The sequence below is a fragment of the Canis aureus genome, chromosome 12 (genome assembly GCF_053574225.1).
Source record: "Canis aureus isolate CA01 chromosome 12, VMU_Caureus_v.1.0, whole genome shotgun sequence".
Taxonomy (NCBI): Eukaryota; Metazoa; Chordata; class Mammalia; order Carnivora; family Canidae; genus Canis; species Canis aureus.
Window position 1 is genome coordinate 16,674,651 of NC_135622.1, and position 21,487 is coordinate 16,696,137.

Below are 21,487 nucleotides of genomic sequence, written 5' to 3' on the forward strand. Positions count from 1 at the left end.
GTAAATGGCTTTTGTGTAACCAGTCTAGTGTCTATCACTCTGCTCTTCCTAATTCCTACTCATCCTTTAGGTCTCAGCCCAAGACCATTCAGACTAAGTGAATTTTTATGTACTCTCACAACATTAATAATAGCTCTTAAGACAGTTTGTAAATATACACTGATTTGAATAATCTTTGGATTCAAAGATATTATTAATATCTATTGAGGGCAGAATCAGGCTTGATTCTTGATGACTAACATATCCCTGGAACTAAAGTCTGTAAGGTATTTCACTTAGTGTAATACTCTTTAGTTCCACTTGTGTTGTTACAAATGTCAAGATTTCATTCCTTTTTATTTTTTGAATAAAAAATAAAAAGAGTGGTAGATATTACCACTATTACCCTCAATAGATATTAATAGAGTGGTAGATATTACCACTATTACCCTCAATAGATATTAATAGAGTAGTAGATATTACCACTATTACCCTCAATAGATATTAATAATATCTTTGGATTCAAAGATATTATTAATATCTATTGAGGGCAGAATCAGGCTTGATTCTTGATGACTAACATATCCCTGGATCTAAAGTCTGTAAGGTATTTCACTTAGTGTAATACTCTTTAGTTCCACTTGTGTTGTTACAAATGTCAAGATTTCATTCCTTTTTATTTTTTGAATAATAGTCCAGTGTGTATGTTTATATTTATAGCCACATCTCTTTATCTATTCATCAGTGCATGGACACTTGCAGTGTTTCCATAATTTGGCTATTGTAATAATGCTGCTATAAATACTAGGGTATATGTATTCCTTTGAATTAGTATTTTTGTATTCTTTGGGTAAATACCTAGTAGTGCAGTTGCTGGATCATAGGGTAGTTTTATTTTTAACTTTTTGAGGAACCTCCACACTATTTTCTAGAGTGGCTGCGCCAGTTTGTATTCCCACCAACAGTGCACAAGGGTTTCCTTTTCTCTACATCCTCACCAATACCTGTTGTTTCTTGTGCTATTGATTTTAGTCATTCTGACAGGTGTGAGGTGATCTCTCATTGTAGTTTTGATTTGCATTTCCCTTATGATCGGTGATATTGAGCATCTTTTCATAAGTCTGTTGGCCATTTGTGTGTCTTCTTCAGAAAAATGTCTATTTGTGTCTTCTGCCCATTTTAAAATAGGATTATTTGGTTTTGGGGTGTTGTTTTGTAAGTTCTTTATATATTTTGGATCCTAACCCTTTATCAGATATGTCATTTGTAAATATTTTCTCTCATCCCCTAGGCTGCCTCTAAGTTTTGTTGATTGTTTCCCTCGTTGTGCAGAAGCTTTTTATTTTGAGAGCATTATGCTAAGTGAAATAAGTCAGCCAGAGAAAGATAAATACTACATGATTTCACTCATATGTAGAATTTAAGAAACAAAACAAACAAGCAAAGGGAAAAAGGAGAGAGGGGGAGGGAAACCAAGAAACAGACTCTTAACTATGGAGAACAAACTTATCAGAGGGGACGTGGTTGGGGGTCTGGGTTAAATAGGTGATGGGGATTAAGGAGGGCACCTATGATGAGCACTGGCTGTGGTATGGAAGTATTGAATCACTATATTGGACACCTGAAACTAATATTATACTGTACATCAACTAACTGGAATGTAAATAAGAACTTTAAAGAAGTATGTATAGTCTTTATAAATATTTAGATCTACACCCACACAGCATGAGAGAGTTCATGTTAATGGAACAAAACAATGATTGTTTTGAAAGCAAAGTGATGATGAAAATAAAATGTGCCAAAATAAATTTATATTAATAATAACTTGTTAGAAGTCAATAAACTGTATATATAAAATGATTTTTTTAAGCCACAAAATAAGGTTTATTTATTCTTCTTTAATGGTATCTCCTTGCTTGCCTTATTCATATTGTTTATGGGAAGGGAGAATCTGGAAAAAATAAAATTTGATATTTTAAAAATAAAGTTTAAATTTTTTAAATTGAAATTTTTATTTTTCCTTCTAAGATGCGAATTATCAAGGTCTTTAAATAAGCAGTTTTGTTAATCACCGTCTTCTTAAAAGTTTTATAAAATGCATATGCAAGCTGAAAAAATTCGTGCTACTAAATTTTGTTTATCTGTATATTTTCTTGGATTTTGTAAAATCTGTGTCTACCCACAAGGATGTATCTCTCCTGGGATACTGTGTATGGTGCCTGAAAAAAGATGAGCATTGAGGCTCAGCCTCTTCTTCTGGCTAAGGAGCTTCAGTGCACGGAAGAGAACCACTGCCAGGCTCTTCCCTGTTCCTTAGGGCTGGCTTTTGCATTGATCATCCTCACAAGAAGTGTGTGGCTGGGGTTCTTTCCCTGTGATTAAGTCATTGGCTGGCAAGACTCCTAAACTGAGAGGGTAAAACCTGCAAACTACTGTGTAGACCTCACTCCCACTCGTTTTCTGAATCAATAACCTATTGGGTTATTTCTTTTTTCTTTTGCTTCACCTGGGGGGCCTGTGAAATGACCTGTACTACTGTGCAATGGCTAAACAGAGAAAAGAGAGGGAAGTAACATCTTCCAGGAAATTGACTGGAAAAAAAGCTTCTCACGAAAGTTCATTTATTTCAGAAAGCATAATAAATTTCAAAAAATGCTTATTTCCTATATCCCTGAAGCCCAAACTTGAAAAGGCAGTACCAAAAAATGAAATGACAGTTGTACATTATAGCAAATATGGAAAAATGTAAATAAATTATTAGTAAGCAAATCTAGCAGTGTGCTAATAGAACCAAGTCTAAGACCAAGTACTCTTTATTCTAGGAGTTCTACAAATGTTAGAAACTAAGAAATTAGGCAACAGAAAAGAAAGTATTGATGGATGCCGAAAGGACAACTGGATAATTAATATCTAGATCATCTGATTAACTCTTTTCATAAACTAAGAACTGAATGACATAATTTTTAAACTTCTGACTTAAACCAATAGCCAACATACTTAACAGTAATATTAAGAGAAACATTCCTTGAAAGTCAAGGGTAAGAAAAGATGCTTCCTGTTACCAGTTTCAATTAAAATTGTTCTGAAAGATATAATAAAAAAGACAGATATAGATACTGGATATAAAATTAAACATAAAGATTTATAGGTTTATATGATTATTGGGGAAATCTGAGAAAAGTGACAAGAAAAACATTAGAACTTCTATACAGGGTTCATTTAAGATATCTGGTTCAAAGTGTTTACAAAAAAATATCAAAAGCTTTTGAATATACTGACAATAACCCATTAGAAAAAAATATAGGGAAATGATTGCATTTTCATTAGCAAGCAAAAACATTAATTTTTTAAATGCTTAAAGAATGTGAATGATTATATGAATAATATAAAAAATTATAGATGAAAACATATAGCCATGAATACATAGAGTACGCCTCATGTTTATATATTGACAAAACATCTTGATATGCTAACAATTCTTTCTAAAGTTTATTTCTAAAAAAAAAAATAAATAAATAAAGTTTATTTCTAAATTTAACACATTTACCACATCTCCAATAAAAATTCCATTAGGACTTTTCAATAGGAGGATTTTAAATAATGAATCCAGAATTTATCAGGATGGATAATGGTATATAGACAGCAGTATAAACATATATGGCATTTACAAAAATTAGATATAATCTAAAATAAATTACTTATGAATTAAAGACTTAAGGGAAAATCTCCTAACTATAAAAGCAAATGAAATTGTTTATGCATATTTATTTACTTTTGAACAGAGAAAAGTCTTCTCTAAGCATAACACCAAAGTGAGAAGCCATAAAGGAAAAGGTGGATGGATGTAACTACAAAAAAAAAAAAAAAAAAAATTAAGATAGTCACTGAAAAGGAAATTAAAATTGTAACCAGGAGTGCAAAAAACTATTTGCAGCATTTGACAATCAAAAAAGGTTGTATCCTTAACACAGTTCCTGCAATGCAATAGGTAACTTAAAAATAAGGATTTAAATTTTAAAATGTCCTAGAGTCATGAATAGAAAAAAATGCTTTCACGAAAAAGCAAGATATAAAGGAATAATACAGGGGATCCCTGGGTGGCGCAGTGGTTTGGCGCCTGCCTTTGGCCCAGGGCGTGATCCTGGAGACCCGGGATCGAATCCCATGTCGGGCTCACGGTGCATGGAGCCTGCTTCTCCCTCTGCCTGTGTCTCTGCCTCTCTCTCTCTCTCTCTCTGTGACTATCATAAATAAATAAAAATCTAAAAAAAAAATAAAGGAATAATACATATACACAAATATTCAATCTCATTAGTAAGAAATGCAAACATAAATAACATTTTAAATCTTTTAAATTGGAAAAGATGTTTCTGAAATTGTTAGGAATATGAAGGAACACTTTCCTACAATGAATGTACATATTCTGATCATGTTGCTAAATTGCTAAAGCTTTCTGAAGACCAAGTAAGCAGAATGAAGCCAAAGCCTTTAAATGTCCAACACTCTGAACAGACTTTTCCTCCGAGAATTTATCCTCATAGTCACGTACACACGTGTAAGTGTAGCCAGAGCGTATTGATCACACGAATGATATATTATAGCAAAAGCTAGAAACAAGGCAGCCCAGGTGGCTCTGCAGTTTAGCGCTGCCTTCCACCCAGGGTGTGATCCTGGAGACCTGGGATCGAGTCCCATGTCGGGCTCCCTGCATGGAGCCTGCTTCTCCCTCTGCCTGTGTCTCTGTCTCTGTCTCTCTTTCTGTGTTTCTCATGAATAAATAAATAAAATCTTTTAAAAAAAAGCTAGAAACAATTGAAAGGTCTCAGGATGAGATGTTATTTAAATTATGATACTTTGTAACCACGAAGCATGATCTTTTCGAAGAACACTTAATTACATGAAATGTTTCTTTATTATGTTAAATTTTTAAAATTGTATATGGTGGCTGGGTGGCCTGGGTGGTTCAGTAGTTAAAGTGTAGTTAAGTAGTTAAGTGTCTGCTTTTGGCTCTGGTCATTATCCCAGAGTCCCTCCCAGAATCCCTGCTCAGCGGGGAGGCTGCTTCTTTACTTCTCCCTCTCCTTTTGCCCCTGCCTCCACTTATGCTCTCTTTCGCTCCCTCTCTCTCAAATAAATAAAATCTTTAAAAAAGAAATAAATTGTATGTGCCATAGGAATATAATTATGTAAAATATCCTATAAATTGGCAAAAATTCCTGTACTGAAATAATTCCTAAGAATTGGATAAGAATCAGGCAATAATTTCCAGGCAATAATATTTAGAGAAGCCATGCTATTTTCAAAATGCTGGGGGGGACTCAGGAGGAAATGGAGTAATAAATTTTTGACCCAAGTGTAGACAGAAAAGGAGAAAGGAAAGACAGACAAAGAAAAAAGGATGTGGGCTTCTAGATGAAGTGTGGGTCCAGACAGACATTAGCAGAAAGCTCAGCTCTTGGAAACTGTCCTCACCCCAGGATTTGTAAACAGCCCGGATCCATTGTTGAAGATGCTGGAGAGGTAAAGGATCAGCCCTGGCCACCTAAACAGGACTTCATTGCACTGCTGCCCTTAACCCCAACCTACCAGACTCTTAGGACTGGCGGGGACTGTGACTCAAAGTTCCTTCTGATGACAATATCCAAGCTATAAAAAAACACTACATATTTGTCAAAGAGAATTAGTGACTTATGAAGAAGCATGAAGAACAGAAGGAAATTCACCCTCGTTTCACAACCTAAACACAAATGCAGAGTTCACAGGCACCTCGGGACTGAGACAGTCTGATAATGGCAGGAGAAGGTCTGTCAGCAGCAATCTGGGCTCATGATAACAGGCCCTTATGTTTCCCAGAAGTCTCCTTGGTAGGCACATGGGGCCATGTTGTGAAAGCCAAACTCTGGGCACCATGAAGTACCTAAATCCCAACATGCTTTGCATCTCATATTGACTCAGTCCCCAAGACTACTTGTCTTGGCTTTCTACACTATTTCCTGCTTATGAGGCAGTAACTGAAAGAAATAGGTAATCAGAATGGACACATTCCTATTTTAAAATACAAATGGGACTTGGAAGGTAGAAGCCCAGATCATTCTCACCTTGGTGTGATTTTAATTGGCTACTCTTCTCTTGATTCAACTCAATTTACTAAATTAGATTGGGCTGTGAAGAAAACAGAGCAGTAATTTGGGACCATGCACTTGTGAGGCAGAACCGGGGAGTGCCTTAATGCAGACTTGGGCTGGTTAGAGCATTAATGAGGGAAATGGCCAGAAAGGGAAGAGGATACCTTCTTTTCATTTTGCTTAGTTTTAGGCTGGCAGTGTCTTCATTGGACCATTGAAATCCATGATGGCTGTGATCTGGCTCATAGTCTAGCTGAGTCTTTAACATATTAACTTCTAAGCCCTTCATCATGCCAGCTGGAAAGAGAAAGGAACTGATCTTTGGAAACAAATTTAAGTGATGCCCCAGTAAGGATTTGGTCAGAGGGTTTCTAGATTATTGTCTAAGTGTCTCTTTGAAGAGCCCACTTAAGTTGTTGAGCTAACTAGTTGCATGTCACCCCCAGGACTGCTTCCTTTTTAGTTCCCATCATGAATTCAAGCATTCTAAAGTCCCCTCTGACACTCTGGGACTATTTGGGAGGTATTTCAGCTGTTTGTGGAGTTTTCTTTTGTTTAAACATTTTCAGAATCAGGAAATCCTCTTATAAGAGCATATTAATTATCCAAAAGGACATTTCTCCACAGTAAAATTAATTGATAAATCATACAAGATGAGAATTTAAGCTTATGCTTCTCATCTTCCCAAATACCACTAAATGTGCACCTGAGACTTTTCAAAATTGGTGTCTCAGTTATACTCTTTGACAGAGCAGAGGGATAGCTAGCATGACTGTTCACCCTTCCTGTAGGAGCTCGGGCAGTGTGATTTGTGAAGATGGTTGCTTGTCAGTCCATATATGGTTTAGGGCACTAAATTAAGCTATAAGAACAGAACATCACTTACTTTTCATGATCTGAAATCTAGGATGCTGAGAAGGAAGGGAAGGGAAAGGAACTCAGCACTTCTGGTGCTATAAAAAAGTCATGAGAGTCTGTCCTCATGGGGAAAACCCAGAAGATCTGAAGAAAGAACATCTCGTGATGCAGTTGGAGGACTCAACGGTGTCAGATATCTTCCAGGATCCAAGAAGAAAGGCCCTGGCACTGAAGACTTTGTGCCAAGAGGCATAGAAGCTGCTCTGTAGACCTTCTACAAAGGATGCACACATGTCTCTGGACATTGATCTGAAACATGCTGAGACCCTGAGTTGGTCAAAACCAAGAAGTACTACTCTTCCATTTTTGATGATTCAATGAAGAAACAGGATAAAACCAGAAAAATCCTGGCACATATTTTTCATGACCTCAAAGTCTCAAAAAAAATTGAAAGACCTAGGACAGATGGTGATTTTTTGGTCACTTTATCCGTGGGAATGAGCTAGTCTGGGATGAAGGTCTATAAGAAGGTAAAAACATAAGAGGGTATGGAATGCAGCTAATTCTACTCAAGTAGCAAAGTGGTTGGATACAATTTGGGGAAGGATGGGGCTCTGCGTGATTCTATCGATGTAATTCAGAAGATAAAATTTAAGATGAAAATTGGAGAAGGGTAACACTTGAAGAAAGCCAGGGAGATGTGGGGCACATTGGGACTGTTTGATTCCAGTGGCAAGGTGTAGGTGGGTCCCGTGGACATGGAAAAGGCAGAGCTCCACCATGAGAAGGGCTCAGGGCTTTGGGCTCCTGAAGGACACACACTGGTTCCAAATTTCAACTTGACTCTGATTCTAGAACCTCAAGGGCCCCATGGGCAAGATGATTATGCCACCTGCTTGTGTCACTTTGTAACCCTGGAAAGGCATTTTGTAAAATTCAATTGACAATGAAGAAATGGTGCTTCTAGGTAAAAAGTAGCAGTGAGTTTTATGATTGGTATATGTGATTTGTGTGTGATTTGTTTATAATATATTGGAAATGAGAATCTGATATGTTAGAGAATTTGACTTACCAGATTTGTAATTTTAATTGAAATGCTTAGGAAGATTTAACAAATTAATTTCATAGTCAATATTCAGAAGCTCATAAGAACCTCATTTACTTAAGTTGTAAATTTAATTCTTAGGAGGTTGGAATGCTTTAAGAGAATTTAATATGCTAAATTTAGAAGGTTTGATTTACTAGGTTTACCAGAACTATGGGTCCTGAGAAAGATTTTGTTTCTCCTATTTTAAGTCATTTTAGGGGATTTGAAGTTTTAAGAAAACCAGATATATTAAATTTGAAATATTTAAGGGGATTTAATAATTAACTTTATGTGCTGTTTACATTTTTAAGATTATTTGATTTTTAAGCTTTTTAAGTCAGAAAAATTTCTGACTAATTGGAAATACATGATGAGATCCTCTCACTGAGTTTGAAAATGTTAAAAAATTTAGGAGGTAGAACTCCATCTCATGTTTAAGAGCTAACTGAATATTAGTCAAAGGACAAGAGAAAATGAATGTTTGACACTTTAACTAGACTTACAACAAAAATTAAAAGATTTATAAGATGTGTTCAAAGGCAAAAGAAACAACTTTAACAAACTGAATATCAAGTAAAACCCATGCAGCTGTTAAGAGTGTTTTGCTAATATCCTCGGGCATTTCTCCCTTACACATTTTTGCTATGACCCTCAGACATTAAACACTCAAATAATGCTCCGAGGGTGGTGACTTTACAACATACAGGATATGGGAAGTGAATGAATGTATGGTTCTGGAGATGGTATAAATGAAAATGATTTAGTTTTCCTGGACTGTGATATACAATATCCAAATGCCAGACTTTTGGTAGAGTGTGTATCTCCATAGATTGGAAGGATGCTGGAAAGCACCTGACAAGAGGTTTGCTGTCGCAATTAGGAGGATTTTAAACTATAATTTAGAGGAGTGGCAGGGATATAAATGTTTCATCCTGTTATATATATATTTTAAGATTTATTTATTTATTCATGAGAGACATACTGTGAGAGGCAGAGACACAGAGGGAGAAGCAGGGTCCCCGCAGGGAGCCCAATGCAGGACGGGATCCCAGGACCCCGCGATCACGGCCTGAGCCAAAGGCAGACCACTGAGCTACACAGGCATCTCCATCCTGTTGTACTTGATGTAGAAGGAATTCAAGAGTAGCTGAAACAGGAATGGGTGTGCAGAATGGGTATAATGGTGTGTCAAGGTTTATTATAGATCATAACATAACCATTAGCTGAGTTCTTACTGGATCTCAGGCAATGAATCAGCAATTTCCCATACATTTCCATACTTTTCCCTTACTCTCTCTCCTTGCAACAATACTCTATGAGGTAACTTTTATTATATCTTTTTATCAGTTGAGGAAACTGAGGTCCAGAGAGGTTAAGTGTCTTACCATTTGCATAGCTAATGGTAGAAACACTGCTGGGACCGCTGCCTGTGGTCTCTTCTATGGTAAACTCCATTATCAAAGGTTAGCTGTAAGGTTATTAAAAGACATTCTTATACAAAAGATATGCAAGGCACTCCACAAAGAGTCCTAAATATTAAATACAGTGATAAAGCTGAATTAGGAAGTAGATCAAGTAAAGAATTATAAAAGACAGGAGCACGGCATCAGGCCCAGGGTTGCTTAGACAAATTTCCTAGAGCTTCCTGTGTTGCATTAATACTCAAGCTGAGATTTATGTCTTAAGGACATCTTTTCATCCCTGGGGATTCATTATCTATAGAATCTCATATCTCCCCTTCCAGGAATTGGAATCATAGCTTCTCAAGGTGGCAAGAGAGGAGGTTTGGGTAATGGAAACCAATTCTTCAGTCTGTTCTCCAGGTCAGTAACTTTCTTGGATGCTCTGCTGGAATTTTTTTGTGTCTGTGGTATTTGAATATAGTATGGACTATATATTCAGACAATTACTGTGGTTACAGGACTTGGAGTGCTTGATGGAGGGTAGGCTTCTGCTTGTCCTGACCCAGGGAGGATAAGTACAACAGAGGGTGCACTTCCTGTTGCCAGTAGAGGTATTGGAGAAAAAGCTAGAGAGTTGACAACAGTTGGTCCATAGGAGGATCATGAAATATCTGAGTTTCCAGTATTCCTAGAAAGATTGGGGGTAAGGGAGAAATGATAAACACCTCCCTTGATTAGAAGTGTTCTCCTCGGGTGCAACATCTGTTGGGGACTCAGTGTGGGTCAGGAATCCGACCCAGTTAAGTGAAGCATGGACAAGGCAAGTGTGAATTAAAACACATAGTTATTCTAGAAGGAGGGTTCTGAACCAAGTGTTCTATAGTGTAGCAAAACTCCATGGTGGGCATGTATTTGACCCAATTTTTCTTTTGCTTCAAGGCATAGCATTGTAGATGTGCTTTGATGTCTGTCTGATGTACTGGGTTGGTTTTCAGATTTTGGTTTATGTAGAATAGAGGTACAGTCAAGTCAACCACTATTTACACATTGTAATGAATACCTACTCTGGGTCAGACAACTGGATAGCTGCTGGGAACAGGGATAAAGCATCCTGTTTTCACGGTGCTTGTAATGTAATCTAATGGGCAGGGAGGTGTGGGAGAGACCAAGATGTTACAGACAATTGTATAAATAATATGGGAATAGGTAAGAAGGATACTTCATCGAGACATGAAGGCTTAGTGGAGATGGTACTTGTGCTAAGTCTAAGAGAACAAAATCACCAGGTAGGATGCCAGTCCTACAGCAGGTGAAGCTGGATTGAGGAATGCTAATAGGGTAGTGTTCACTTCCAGGTATTAGTTAGCCTCTCAGTTTAGAGGACTATTAACAATAGGAATAGCCTGTAGAGGCTAAGGAGGATGGAAAAATGAAGGAACCATGAACAGTCAACCAGGGATGGAGAAGCTTCTGGAGGGACATATCTAAAAGACTGCCACACAGAAGAGGAATTATGTTCATAGGAGTAGCCCATAATCAGAGGCAGATTTCAGTTCAACAAAAGGAATAATTTTATAATGATTCAAATGGAATGAGTTTAACAAGTGAGACAGATTAGTAAAATATTTAAGCAGAATTTGATATACTTACAATGGCTCCATCTAGAAAGTTGTGGGGTTGAGTTTTTGTTTGGGTGGAAAATTATTTAAAGCGTCTCTAATATCCTCTTTGGCACAGTAAGACTTATATCACTTTTCTGCCTTCAGTGACAGCCTTAGATGATATAGCATCCAAGAGCCACCTTGAGTGGGAGTACATAGGCAGACATCTAAGGCACAGGAAAGCAAATTGCATGGGTCTCCAAGCTATGAGGGAGTACAGAGTGGGAGGATGCTAAAATAAATTGTTTCTAATAGTCTTTCCAAGACAGGAACAGAATCCCCATTGGTATTTAGGATTAGATGAGACAATGGATCAGAGAGCATGCAAATACAAGGTAACTATCAGTTTTATTAAATGATATCTCTTTTCTAGTTTCCAAGTGACAAACACTAATAAGTCATTTATAATTTCCAGTCCAGTGTTCTAGAAGTTAATTAAAAAAATACAAACTCCACATTGTTTTCTCTGTACTTTGCTATTTCTTTTCTCCTCCACCTCTCCCTTCTTCTCTTTCTTTTCTTCTTTTTACCAATTAATCTTTCTCAATCTGTGTAGTTCTTCCCTCTACCTCCAAGCTCTCTCAGCATGGTATTAATTATATTGGGTTATAATAGTATTTATGAGTTTATCAATCCCCAAAGATGAGAGCACAGGGCAAAGGCAATGTTTTACTGCTTCAGGATTTGGCATATGGTAGGTGCTCAGTAATGGTTGGATGGATGGGTGGATGGATGGATGGAATGGATTGATGGGATGGATGGATGGATGTGTGAGGAAGAGGCCATTCCCCTCATTGCCATCTAACTTTATCCCTCTTTAGCATACTCTGTTGGTACTACCTTTCATAGCTGACCAATGTCTTCTAATTACCATATCCAGTGTCTTCTGATGAGTTTAAAAACATGAAATCCCTGGTATATTTTGGATTCTAATGACACTGATGAATAGAACCAATCACAAGTTACTTCTTTTAACCTTTGTCACTCCACATATCCTGATTTCTCCAGTAACTCTCTGCTTCTTTTTTTCTTCTCCTATTTATTGATAGGACATTCTCATGAATATTTGGCCTTTGCCTCTTCTCTAGAAACATGTATAGGTAAAAAAGATGTTCTCTACTTTCAAACTCCAATAAGACATCTGTTTGGAAAGCTACTAAATCTACATTTTGATCCCTGGCTTCTGAGTCTCTAGCCCCATATCTCAAGTTGTTTGTTGTGCATTTCCAACTAATTATTATATTTTCACATCAACTCCAACAAAAACTGTATCCATCTTCTTCCTACCAACCTCTCCATTCATTTCCTGATTTACCCATGAACTCACTTCGATTGGGTCAGCCAGTCATTCTCCCCAAACACTTTGCAATTTTTTACCTACACACTTTTGCCAAAAAGTTTCCTTTACCTGGAATATTGCCTTTATCATCCTCTCTAAAAAATTCGATCTAATCTTCAAGGCCAAAGTCAAATGCCGCCTTTTGGAGTCTTCCTTGATAATCACTGTGGGACATAATGTTCCTCCTCCTCCCCTCTCATATTGGATTTGTCTGTACAACCCATATAAAATAACATCTCATAACATCTCATATTGTAGATATCTCTAAGTCAGTTTTATTTGCCTCAAAATATAGCACAAGGCCTTTGAAGGAAGACATGAGGCCTTGAATTAAGAAACATCACCATACCAGGTGGCATTATCCCTTGATGGACTGAAGATCTTTGTCCAAGTTTAACTGAGTGTTTCTCCCTCATGATCTTTATTCACCATTTGCTAATTTAACATCAGTAGTAGTAACGAAGTCTTGTGGTCCTACTACATGTATTTACATTGAGAATTACTATTCACTTTCCTTCAGTTGAACCTATACTTCTGTCAGTTTGTTTTCTTTTTTTAAAACCAAGGTCCTTGACCAATCAGGACACTGGAAGTTCCCAGGAGAAGGGACAGGATGTGACAAGTGCAGTGGGATAGCTCCAGAGAGTAAATGGGCATTGAACCTCTCCAGAAAAGGTCCTCTAGCCTAAATGACCCATCTAAGATGTAACAGGCTCAATTTTGATCCATGTCAACTTAGACACTTGAGGTTCTAAATTTGAAAAGACAGGGTCAGTTGTGGTAGATGAACTTCTAGTGAATGACCATTCTCAGTACCATAGAGATGTCTGGTCATGGATTGTAAGTTTCATCTAAATTAGTGCAAAGGGGATGCCTAGGTGACTCAGTGGTTGAGTGTCTGTCTTAGGGCATGATCTCGGGATCCTGGGATCGAGTCCCCCATTAAGTGCCCTCTGGGGAGCCTACTTCTCCCTCTATCTATGTCTCTGCCTCTCTCTGTGTGTCTCTCATGAAAAACTAAATAAGTCTTTAAAATTTTTTTAAAAATAAATTAGTGCAAAGGATTCTAAAATCTATGTCTGACCTCTGGGTTGTGAAGAACTGACCTGAGATATACAATGGAATCCATGTCCAGCCAACAAGATGGGGTACAGGGACAGACTGCAGGTATAGTGGAGACCTGGGAAGCAGGCTATTTGAATTTGGAGTGTGACTGGGAGAGTGGGACAGACATCATAGAACCGTGGGAAGTTTTTGATTATTTATGCGTGTCTTTGCTCTTGGTTCCTCTTTTACTCTCTCAGAGAGCTCTCACTCTTTCTTTTGCCTTCAACCGTTACATATCTGGGCAACTGTATTTTTGGTCCTGACGATATTTCATATTGTTCAGAGACCATAATAATTTAAATGTTTCCTTTCACTCAAACACAAGATCCAGAACCAGTATGAGGAGTGAGCAATCTTCTTTCAAATAGCTGAAATTATACCTGCCCCCTCCAGGTAGAGAAGCAGTGTCACCAGCCCAGTGCTTCTTTGAGCCTCCTGTAGCTGTGTGTTTGTTTCCATGTCAGACTGCCTTTTGCCTCTACAATCCCTCTAGTGGAGCTTCAGAATTGTCCTCCTTCCTCCCTTCCTAGATGCTGTTCTGATAGAACTGGCAACCATCATGGGTCCCTGCAAAATGGATGTGTCACTTCAATGTCTTCCAACTTCCAATTTTATGAAACATCACACACACCTTTTAATTTTTCTAATAGGGAAATTTTTTAAAAAATTTTTATTTTAAGTGGGAGAAATTACAGAGTTTCAAATAGTGAAATTTTTGGAATTTAATTAGAGTTAGGCTTGAACTTGTTTGTTTAGGTATATTTGTCTCTGCAACCTTTCTTTCTTTTCTAAAGATTTATTTATTTATTTGAGAGAAATTAGGGGTAAGGAGGGGCAGAGCGAGAAGGAGAGAAGCTCAAGCAGACTCCATACTGAGCACAGGAGTAGACATGAGGCTTGATCTCATGACCCTAAGATCAGGGCCTGAGCCAAAACCAAGAGTCAGATGCTCTGGCTGAGCCACCTAGATGCCCCTGTTTCTGCAGCCTTTTTATTCTAGGTAACCATTGCCTTCAATAAATAAGTATTCCTTCTTCAGAAGAAGAACCCCTCCTTCTTCTCATTCCCCACTCTATGGAAAGATAACAGAAAATAATTAAACTAGTACTACAATCTGTAGCTGAAGGTTTCATTTCTGTATATATCTCAGTTCTGGAAGGAAATTTGGCAAAGTTTACCAAGACAGTTTGACCTAGCAATTCCACATCAAGGAGTTTATTTTAAGGAGAGAAAAAGGAATACTCTTAAAGATTTATGTCTAGGATACTTGTAGTTATTAAAAATGGAAACAATTTACATCTAAAAATAGAAGAATGGCAAAAATAAATGAGCAGCCATGCAATATAATGCACCCATTAAAAACCTTATTTTGCAAAATATTTCATGACATGGAAAATGCCCATGGTATGATGTTAAGGAATAAAACAAGAAACAAAAATCAATCATTGAAACTGCTTTATTATGATCCAAAATTTGTCCTTAAAGGTGTAACTATCTGTGGCATAAATAACACAGATAGAAAAAGCCAGTATAAGCTGGCATTCCAGAATTTTAACTGGTTATCTGTCAGTAGTGGGACTGTAGATACTTTTCAGATTCTCTTTACAATCTTAGGTATTTTCCAAATGTTCTTCTGGGAAGATGTATTATTTTAATCATTCATTCACTTATTTAAGAAATGTGTAGTGACCATTAGGTGCCAGGCACTCTGCCTTGTGCTGAGGAGATAAACAAGACAGAACAGACACATTCCTTGCTTTGCTCAGAGTTTATAATCCCTTAAAATTGGGAGAAAAAGACTTTTTCTTCTTAATTCATTTCATTTGACCTAGTAATTCCACTTTTGGGAATCTATCCTAAGGAAATAATCAAGAAAGCAAAACAAAATTATCATATAGAAATGTTTAGTGGTGCATTAACCATAAGGTGAAAAAAATTTAGAAATCACCTAAATGCCCAGCAGTAGGGGGATGGTTAAAGTAAAAATAGCATATTCATGTAACGGAATAATAGGAAGCCATTAAGATTATGTTACTGAAGACTTTTTAATATATGGGAAAATGTTATTAATGTTTTCCATTACTGTTAATGGAAAAAAGTAAGCTGTGAAATTATATAGACTCTGACCTCAATTACGTAGCATAGTAGTCATAAATGAGAAATTCAAATGTTAACAGGTGTTATTTTTGCATGGTGAAGTAATGGCTGATTGTACTTTGTGTCCATGTTCTGCATATTTCCCAAGTTTTTGCAATGAACGGGTTTAATTTTGTGATCAGGAAAACCATATTGCTTTTGTTTTTTAAGACTTGACTCAGAGATTAGATGTTAAAAAATCAAGGAACATACATAAAGGTAATTTACCATTTCCTTAAAATCTACACTGAAAAGAGATAATTCATATGGAGAGAGCTTACAGCCCCTTTCCTTTCTAAAACATTCTAGGGAGAGAACGGATGACCACAAATGCAGTGGAACTACCTTACAGAGGGCCTGGGGGATCAAGTCACTGTGCTCACCAGGCTGGGCAAGGAAAAAAAATATAAGGAACGCTGGAAGGATTTGGAGACAAAGCCCTGGAGCCTAATCCCAAACTCTATCCTGAATTCTAACCTTAAGCATGTCGTTGGTAATCTCCCTGGGCTGTATCTGTACGTTAGGGACCTATGGACATTTCTTGCTGCTGTCATTCCCTCAGTCTGGCACCAGAACTCCTCTGACCTCACTGAGCAGGTGTTGTGCAGCGTCAGGGTCCTGTCTCTGGTTTGCCTAGATTAAGAACATTGGAGCCTGAGATGCCAGGGTCAAGGCTGCCGAAATCTGGCTCCCCACCCAATCCGAAGTAAAGACTTTGTCGCTGACTCCTGTCCCTACCCTTCTAAGTTCAAAGGGACAGAGCATGGCTGTGGAATGTGACAATTCTGTGTAAGCCAAAGCAAGAGAGCTGGAGCCCCATCAGCTACTAAATGCTCAGGCACACACTGACTGACAGGTCTCCCTTGAGCTCACACAACGCCCAAGTGCAATGAAAATGCCAACTTCCCTTCTAATTTATAGTTCATCAAGGCTGAAGTTACACCAGGTTTCACTGCACATGTATTCAGTCATGTATCACGCTCTGGGTTTTATAAAGTTAAGGGGTCTGCCGTGCAGTTAAAGGAGCAGGTCCGTGCAGAAAGATTTATAGGCATACTTCACTTTCAACAAACAGTTATCTAAAACTAAAGTATCATAAGAAACACATTTACAAAAAAATTCATTTCCCTACCACTTTGAGTAATTGGTTTGCCTTCTACACTTAAAGCATAAATTGATTCACCACAACTTGTTTTACACACGATGTAGCAAGCACATAGAGTTACATAAAGGGAGATGTACATAGAACTTAGAAATCAGCATTTTGATACCACCCCCAAAGCTGGAAACGTGTCTCAGATTTTAAAAGTGTTCATTGACTACAGAAGCTGAAAAAGACCTCAAATCAATTGCAAATGCTAAACAATCTTTATGCCAAAGGAGTTTAGTAGTTGGAATTTATTTATTTATTTATTTATTTATTTATTTAGGAAATTTTTCTCCTAGGTCTTTTTTTGGGTTTCTCATAATTCACTGATCTTGGCAAAGCCATTGAAAGAACCCATTTTAAAATCACAGTGGCAGGTGTTTTCAACATACTTCCACATCCCAGGTGAGCACTTAATACTTGTGCACACAGAGATATACACATTAGAGATCTGTAACACCCACAAAAATGTCAATACAGATAAAGCTGTGCTCCGATAATCAATTTTCCATCCTGCCACCTGAGGAGCCATTCATTCCAGAATGCTAGCCCCAGTGTTTGAAAATGCCAATATTTTCATTTTCAATTGGCTTCTGAAACCCTAGTTGGTTGCAGGAAGGAAAGAGATTTCAATCGCCTTTGCCAAGCACGTTTCTCTGTGGATACAGACAGGTGAAAAACATTGACCTTACATGACAAGAGAAATTTGGAAAAGCTCTTGGGTAAGCTCCCTGGGTCCCTATCTGTAGAGTTCCTGAAGAACAGCCTAACTGCCTTTCATTCCTGAATGAGAGCTCCCAGCAGCAAAGATAGAGACAAATTAGAACCCTGAGTAGGTTATGATTCGAATGAAATGCTCTTCACATACAAATAATATTGGAGAGTTGAGGTGGGAGCAGAAAGCCCCTGAATTTCCAGGAAAAAGTGAAAAATGAGAAATTTTGCTTAGGCATAGTTAAAACTGGAAGGCACCAACAGGCCTCCTAGCAAAATAGGCTTGCAGGGATTCACAAAGCCCCAACCAAGGGGGCCAGCCCCTTAGCTGGGACAGGGTATCCCCTTCAGGCTTTCAGGGTAAAGGAGAGGAAGGATATATGGAAAGAAGCAAAGGAGTGGAAAGGAAAGTGTCAAGGAGATGACTGCAGGAGGGGTGAAGAAAATAGGATTAAGTGAAGGAAAAAGGAGGTGTGTGAAGAAAGGGAGACTGGCAACGAGTGAAAAGAAGGAGCAAAGGAAAGAGGAAATAGGAAAGAAAACGGTGAGGTAGGATAAAGCCCCCCATCAACAACTGATTCAGTGGCTGTCAGGAAAAACCCCAGGGTACAGGTGCCTAATCTCCACCTGGAGCCAGGTGCAGGGCAACCCAGAAGCTCACAGCAATGCCATGGCCCTCTAGGGACATGTTCTCCCTTTTGCACAAAGGGCAAGCTCACCTATCAAAGGCCACAGCCGTCATGGAGTAGATGCTGGCGAAGACAGCGGCGATGGGGAAGAAGTTGTGGAACTTGCAGTAGAAGAGGCCGTAGTACCACTCATTGTGGACAGCGTAGGTGAAGTTCACCACTGTGTTGAAGGCAGCCATGGATGCCTCTGCGAAAGCCAGGTTCACCAGGAAGTAGTTAGTCACTGTCCTCATTCTCTTGTGGGCCAGGATGATCCACATCACCACCACGTTGCCCACGACAGAGGTCACCACGATGACCGTATAGGCAGCTGCCCAAAGGACAATTTGCCAGGCTGGCTGCACGAACTGATTGGGCTCCGAGGTGTTGGTGGAGATATTTGGGAAGAGGTCTGAGTCTACCTGGAGGACGTTATCCATTGCTCTGCTAAATGGTCGAGCCCTCCTCTCTGCACACACTTCGTCTACGCAGCAGGCCCTGAAGCTGAAGGCTGGGGTCAGAGTCCTGCTTAAACACGGGAAGTCTGCGGGCTCTCTCTGGGCAGAACTCCTTTCCTTGCAAGCAGGAGAGTTGGCGCTCAGAAGATAAAGGCTCCTAGATGCGCGGTCTGCTTCTTATGGCTCTGAATTCCTCCACTTCAAGCATCAGGAAGCATTTGAGTTCTGAAATCCGGAGACAGCGTCTCGACTGCGTGGGGCTGGAAAAAGGAAAGAAATACCACGGGTCACAGTTCCAGGAAGCAGGAGACCCCTGCCTTTCTGCACCTGCTGCTGCTGCTGCTGCTGCTGCTGCTGCTTGCAACTCCTGTCCTCCTGCTTGCAGCGGGCAATGCAAAGCCTGTTCTGCAGGAGGACTTGGGGACGACCTGGAGGGTGCTCGTCACAGCTCGACCTGTAAAAGTTCTGGCTCCATGGCGGGGATTCTGGGGCGTCCGGCTGGAGATTTTTTCCTTTGCTTTCGCTGCGCTGCCGCCGCTGGCGTCGCCTGCAGCTTCGCAGGCGCCTCTTTGGCTCGGGTCGTGCTGGGCTCGGGAGTTAGCAGAACCTCAGCAGGCTGCGCGCGAGGCTTTTATAACCCTCCGCAGAGACGTCACCGGGAAGGGGCAGTACCTGGGCTGCGTACTCGCCAGTCCCCGCGCGCAGCGCCGCGGCTGAACCGGCGGCTGGCAACCGTCTCACCCACCCACGCGGCCACCCCCCGCCTTTCGCGGCTACCTGCTGTGGGAGTCTTCAAGCCGGGCGCCCCACGCGCGTCACGCTCCGCGAGGGGGCGCTAGGGGGCCTCGGAGTAATTGCGCCCGACGGAGTCGGCCTGGAACCACAGAACCGATTCGCCGACGAGCTGCCCTGCCGCGGTGGACACGCGGCTTCAAGGGAGCGCAGCCCGGAGCGCTGCGACAGCTCTGCAGAGGCGCCTGCCTGTGGCTGTGGGAGTCGGGCAAGTGTGGGGGCGACGTGCCAGCGCTGCGCTACGGGCCTCTCTCCAGCCCGAGTGTACCACGGGCTCGCTCTGGTTGCTACCAAGAAGGAAGAGATGGCGATGCCCAGTTCCAGGTGTCCAGGAAACAACTTTCCTGAGATCGTGTTTAGGAAACATCCCCCCAAATCCCTAGTTCCTTTCTCTGGGTGGACCCATTCCCCTGGGGAAGCGATGATCCGCTCTAAGCTTTGGGGATACCTTCCCCAGGCTCCCTGGTGACTGAGCCCCTCCGTCCCCGCAAAGCGCCGCCGGAGCTCTGTAGCTGAGCCCGCGGCGCAGGCAGCCGGGACCGCTCAGGGCTGCCTGCAAAGCTCGGAGCGCGCACGAGCCACCTATAAGCGGAGTGACGCCCAGACGCGCCTCTGGGGCTCTCTGCCAGCACCCACTGCGGCCGCCGTCCACCGCCCGGGGACCCAGCAGCTTCGGGGTCCGCGCCTCCCGGGCCTGCCCGCCAGAGCCGGGCCGGGGGCGACCGGGTCTCCTCCCCTTCCCCCTCCCAGGTTTGCAGGGGGACTGGAGGGCAGGTGTGTCCCCCTTCTCGCCCCACTCCCACCCTGCTCCCCAGCGGGCTTCAAGCCCTCACCAGTCCCTGCCATCCCCCCCGCCGAGCTGCTGTCAGGCCCTGGGCGGCGGTGGGAAAGGCTCGCCAGTGGGTGCGAAGCGTTTTGGAGAAGCCCAGAAGGGCTGGGGGTAGAACGCCCTGCAGCCCGCGCGCCCGGAGACAGACAGACACTGTTCTGCGGGAGAACCGAACCCTCCGAGTCTTTCTGGGGACCATGTATTCCCCTGTCCCTCCTCGCGCCCTCCCTCTTTCCACTGCGGGGACTCAGAACTGCGCGAGTCGGGATGGGTCGCGTGGCTCAGCTCAGAGGCTCGGGGTGGCGCAAGCCCGCACCCTCCCGGGAGCGACGTTTGCGCACGAGTCCTGCCCGCTCGCGCGCCTCTGGGGGGAGCGAGCCTAGTCTCTGGCAGGAAGCGCTTTCAGGCTTAGAAATTTATTGTACCGATTTATGCCCTGCTAAAATCGGGTCCTCTCGTGGGGCGACGTTTGGGGGTGGAGGTGGAGGAATTTGCTAGTTCACTTTGGTTTTGTTGAAACCTGCAGTTTCAGCATCTATGTGAATCTCACCTCGCCCTGTCTGGAGTACCAGGCACCCCTAAACTCCAAGAGAAAACTCCAGTGATGCCTGGGAGAGCACAGCACGCCCTATTTTGAGGGGTAGCAAAGGAGGAACCTTCTTGTGGAAGGGAACTACTCTTCCACCCTGGATCTCGCATTGATGCTTCCAGTAATGGGTATTAGAGGTCTATTTAGCTTTGTCATTCTAAAATATGTAAAATATTATAACATTGCTAATACGTAGTGTTTATTTTCCGGACTACTAGAAAATCTGAGTTTCTCAGTTTTTTTTTTTTGTTGTTTTTTTTTTTTTTTTTTGGCTATGTGGATTTCCCCTTCTATAAACTGTCTTTTCACGTGCCTTGTACTTTCTTCTGTTGGATTGCTTTCCAGTTACTTTTTTTCTCAGAGCTCTTTGTATATTATAGGTATAAACACTTTCCCTGTCATGAATATTTCAAGTATTTTTCTAATGCTATATTATTTATTTCTTGAATTTGTCATAAAACCTTAAACAATTTTTATGTAGTCTGATTTGCTTTAATACCATGTGGGTTTTCAAGTGTTGGTGGCGCAGTGGTTTGGCGCCTGCCTTTGGCCCAGGGCGCGATCCTGGAGACCCGGGATCGAATCCCACGTCAGG

The 21,487-nt window shown here is 40.9% G+C and overlaps 1 protein-coding gene across 1 annotated transcript in view; it reads right to left on the bottom strand.

The window, feature by feature from the left end:
- The window catches only part of TACR1 (tachykinin receptor 1), a 144,246-nt gene extending 124,832 nt beyond the window's left edge, over positions 1–19,414 (bottom strand). Inside the window, exon 1 of the mRNA XM_077843041.1 lies at positions 18,276–19,414. Coding sequence (XP_077699167.1) covers positions 18,276–18,664 — 389 coding nt within the window. The 5' untranslated portion in view covers positions 18,665–19,414. The remainder of the gene's footprint in view (positions 1–18,275) is intronic.
- Positions 19,415–21,487: the final 2,073 nt, after the last annotated feature.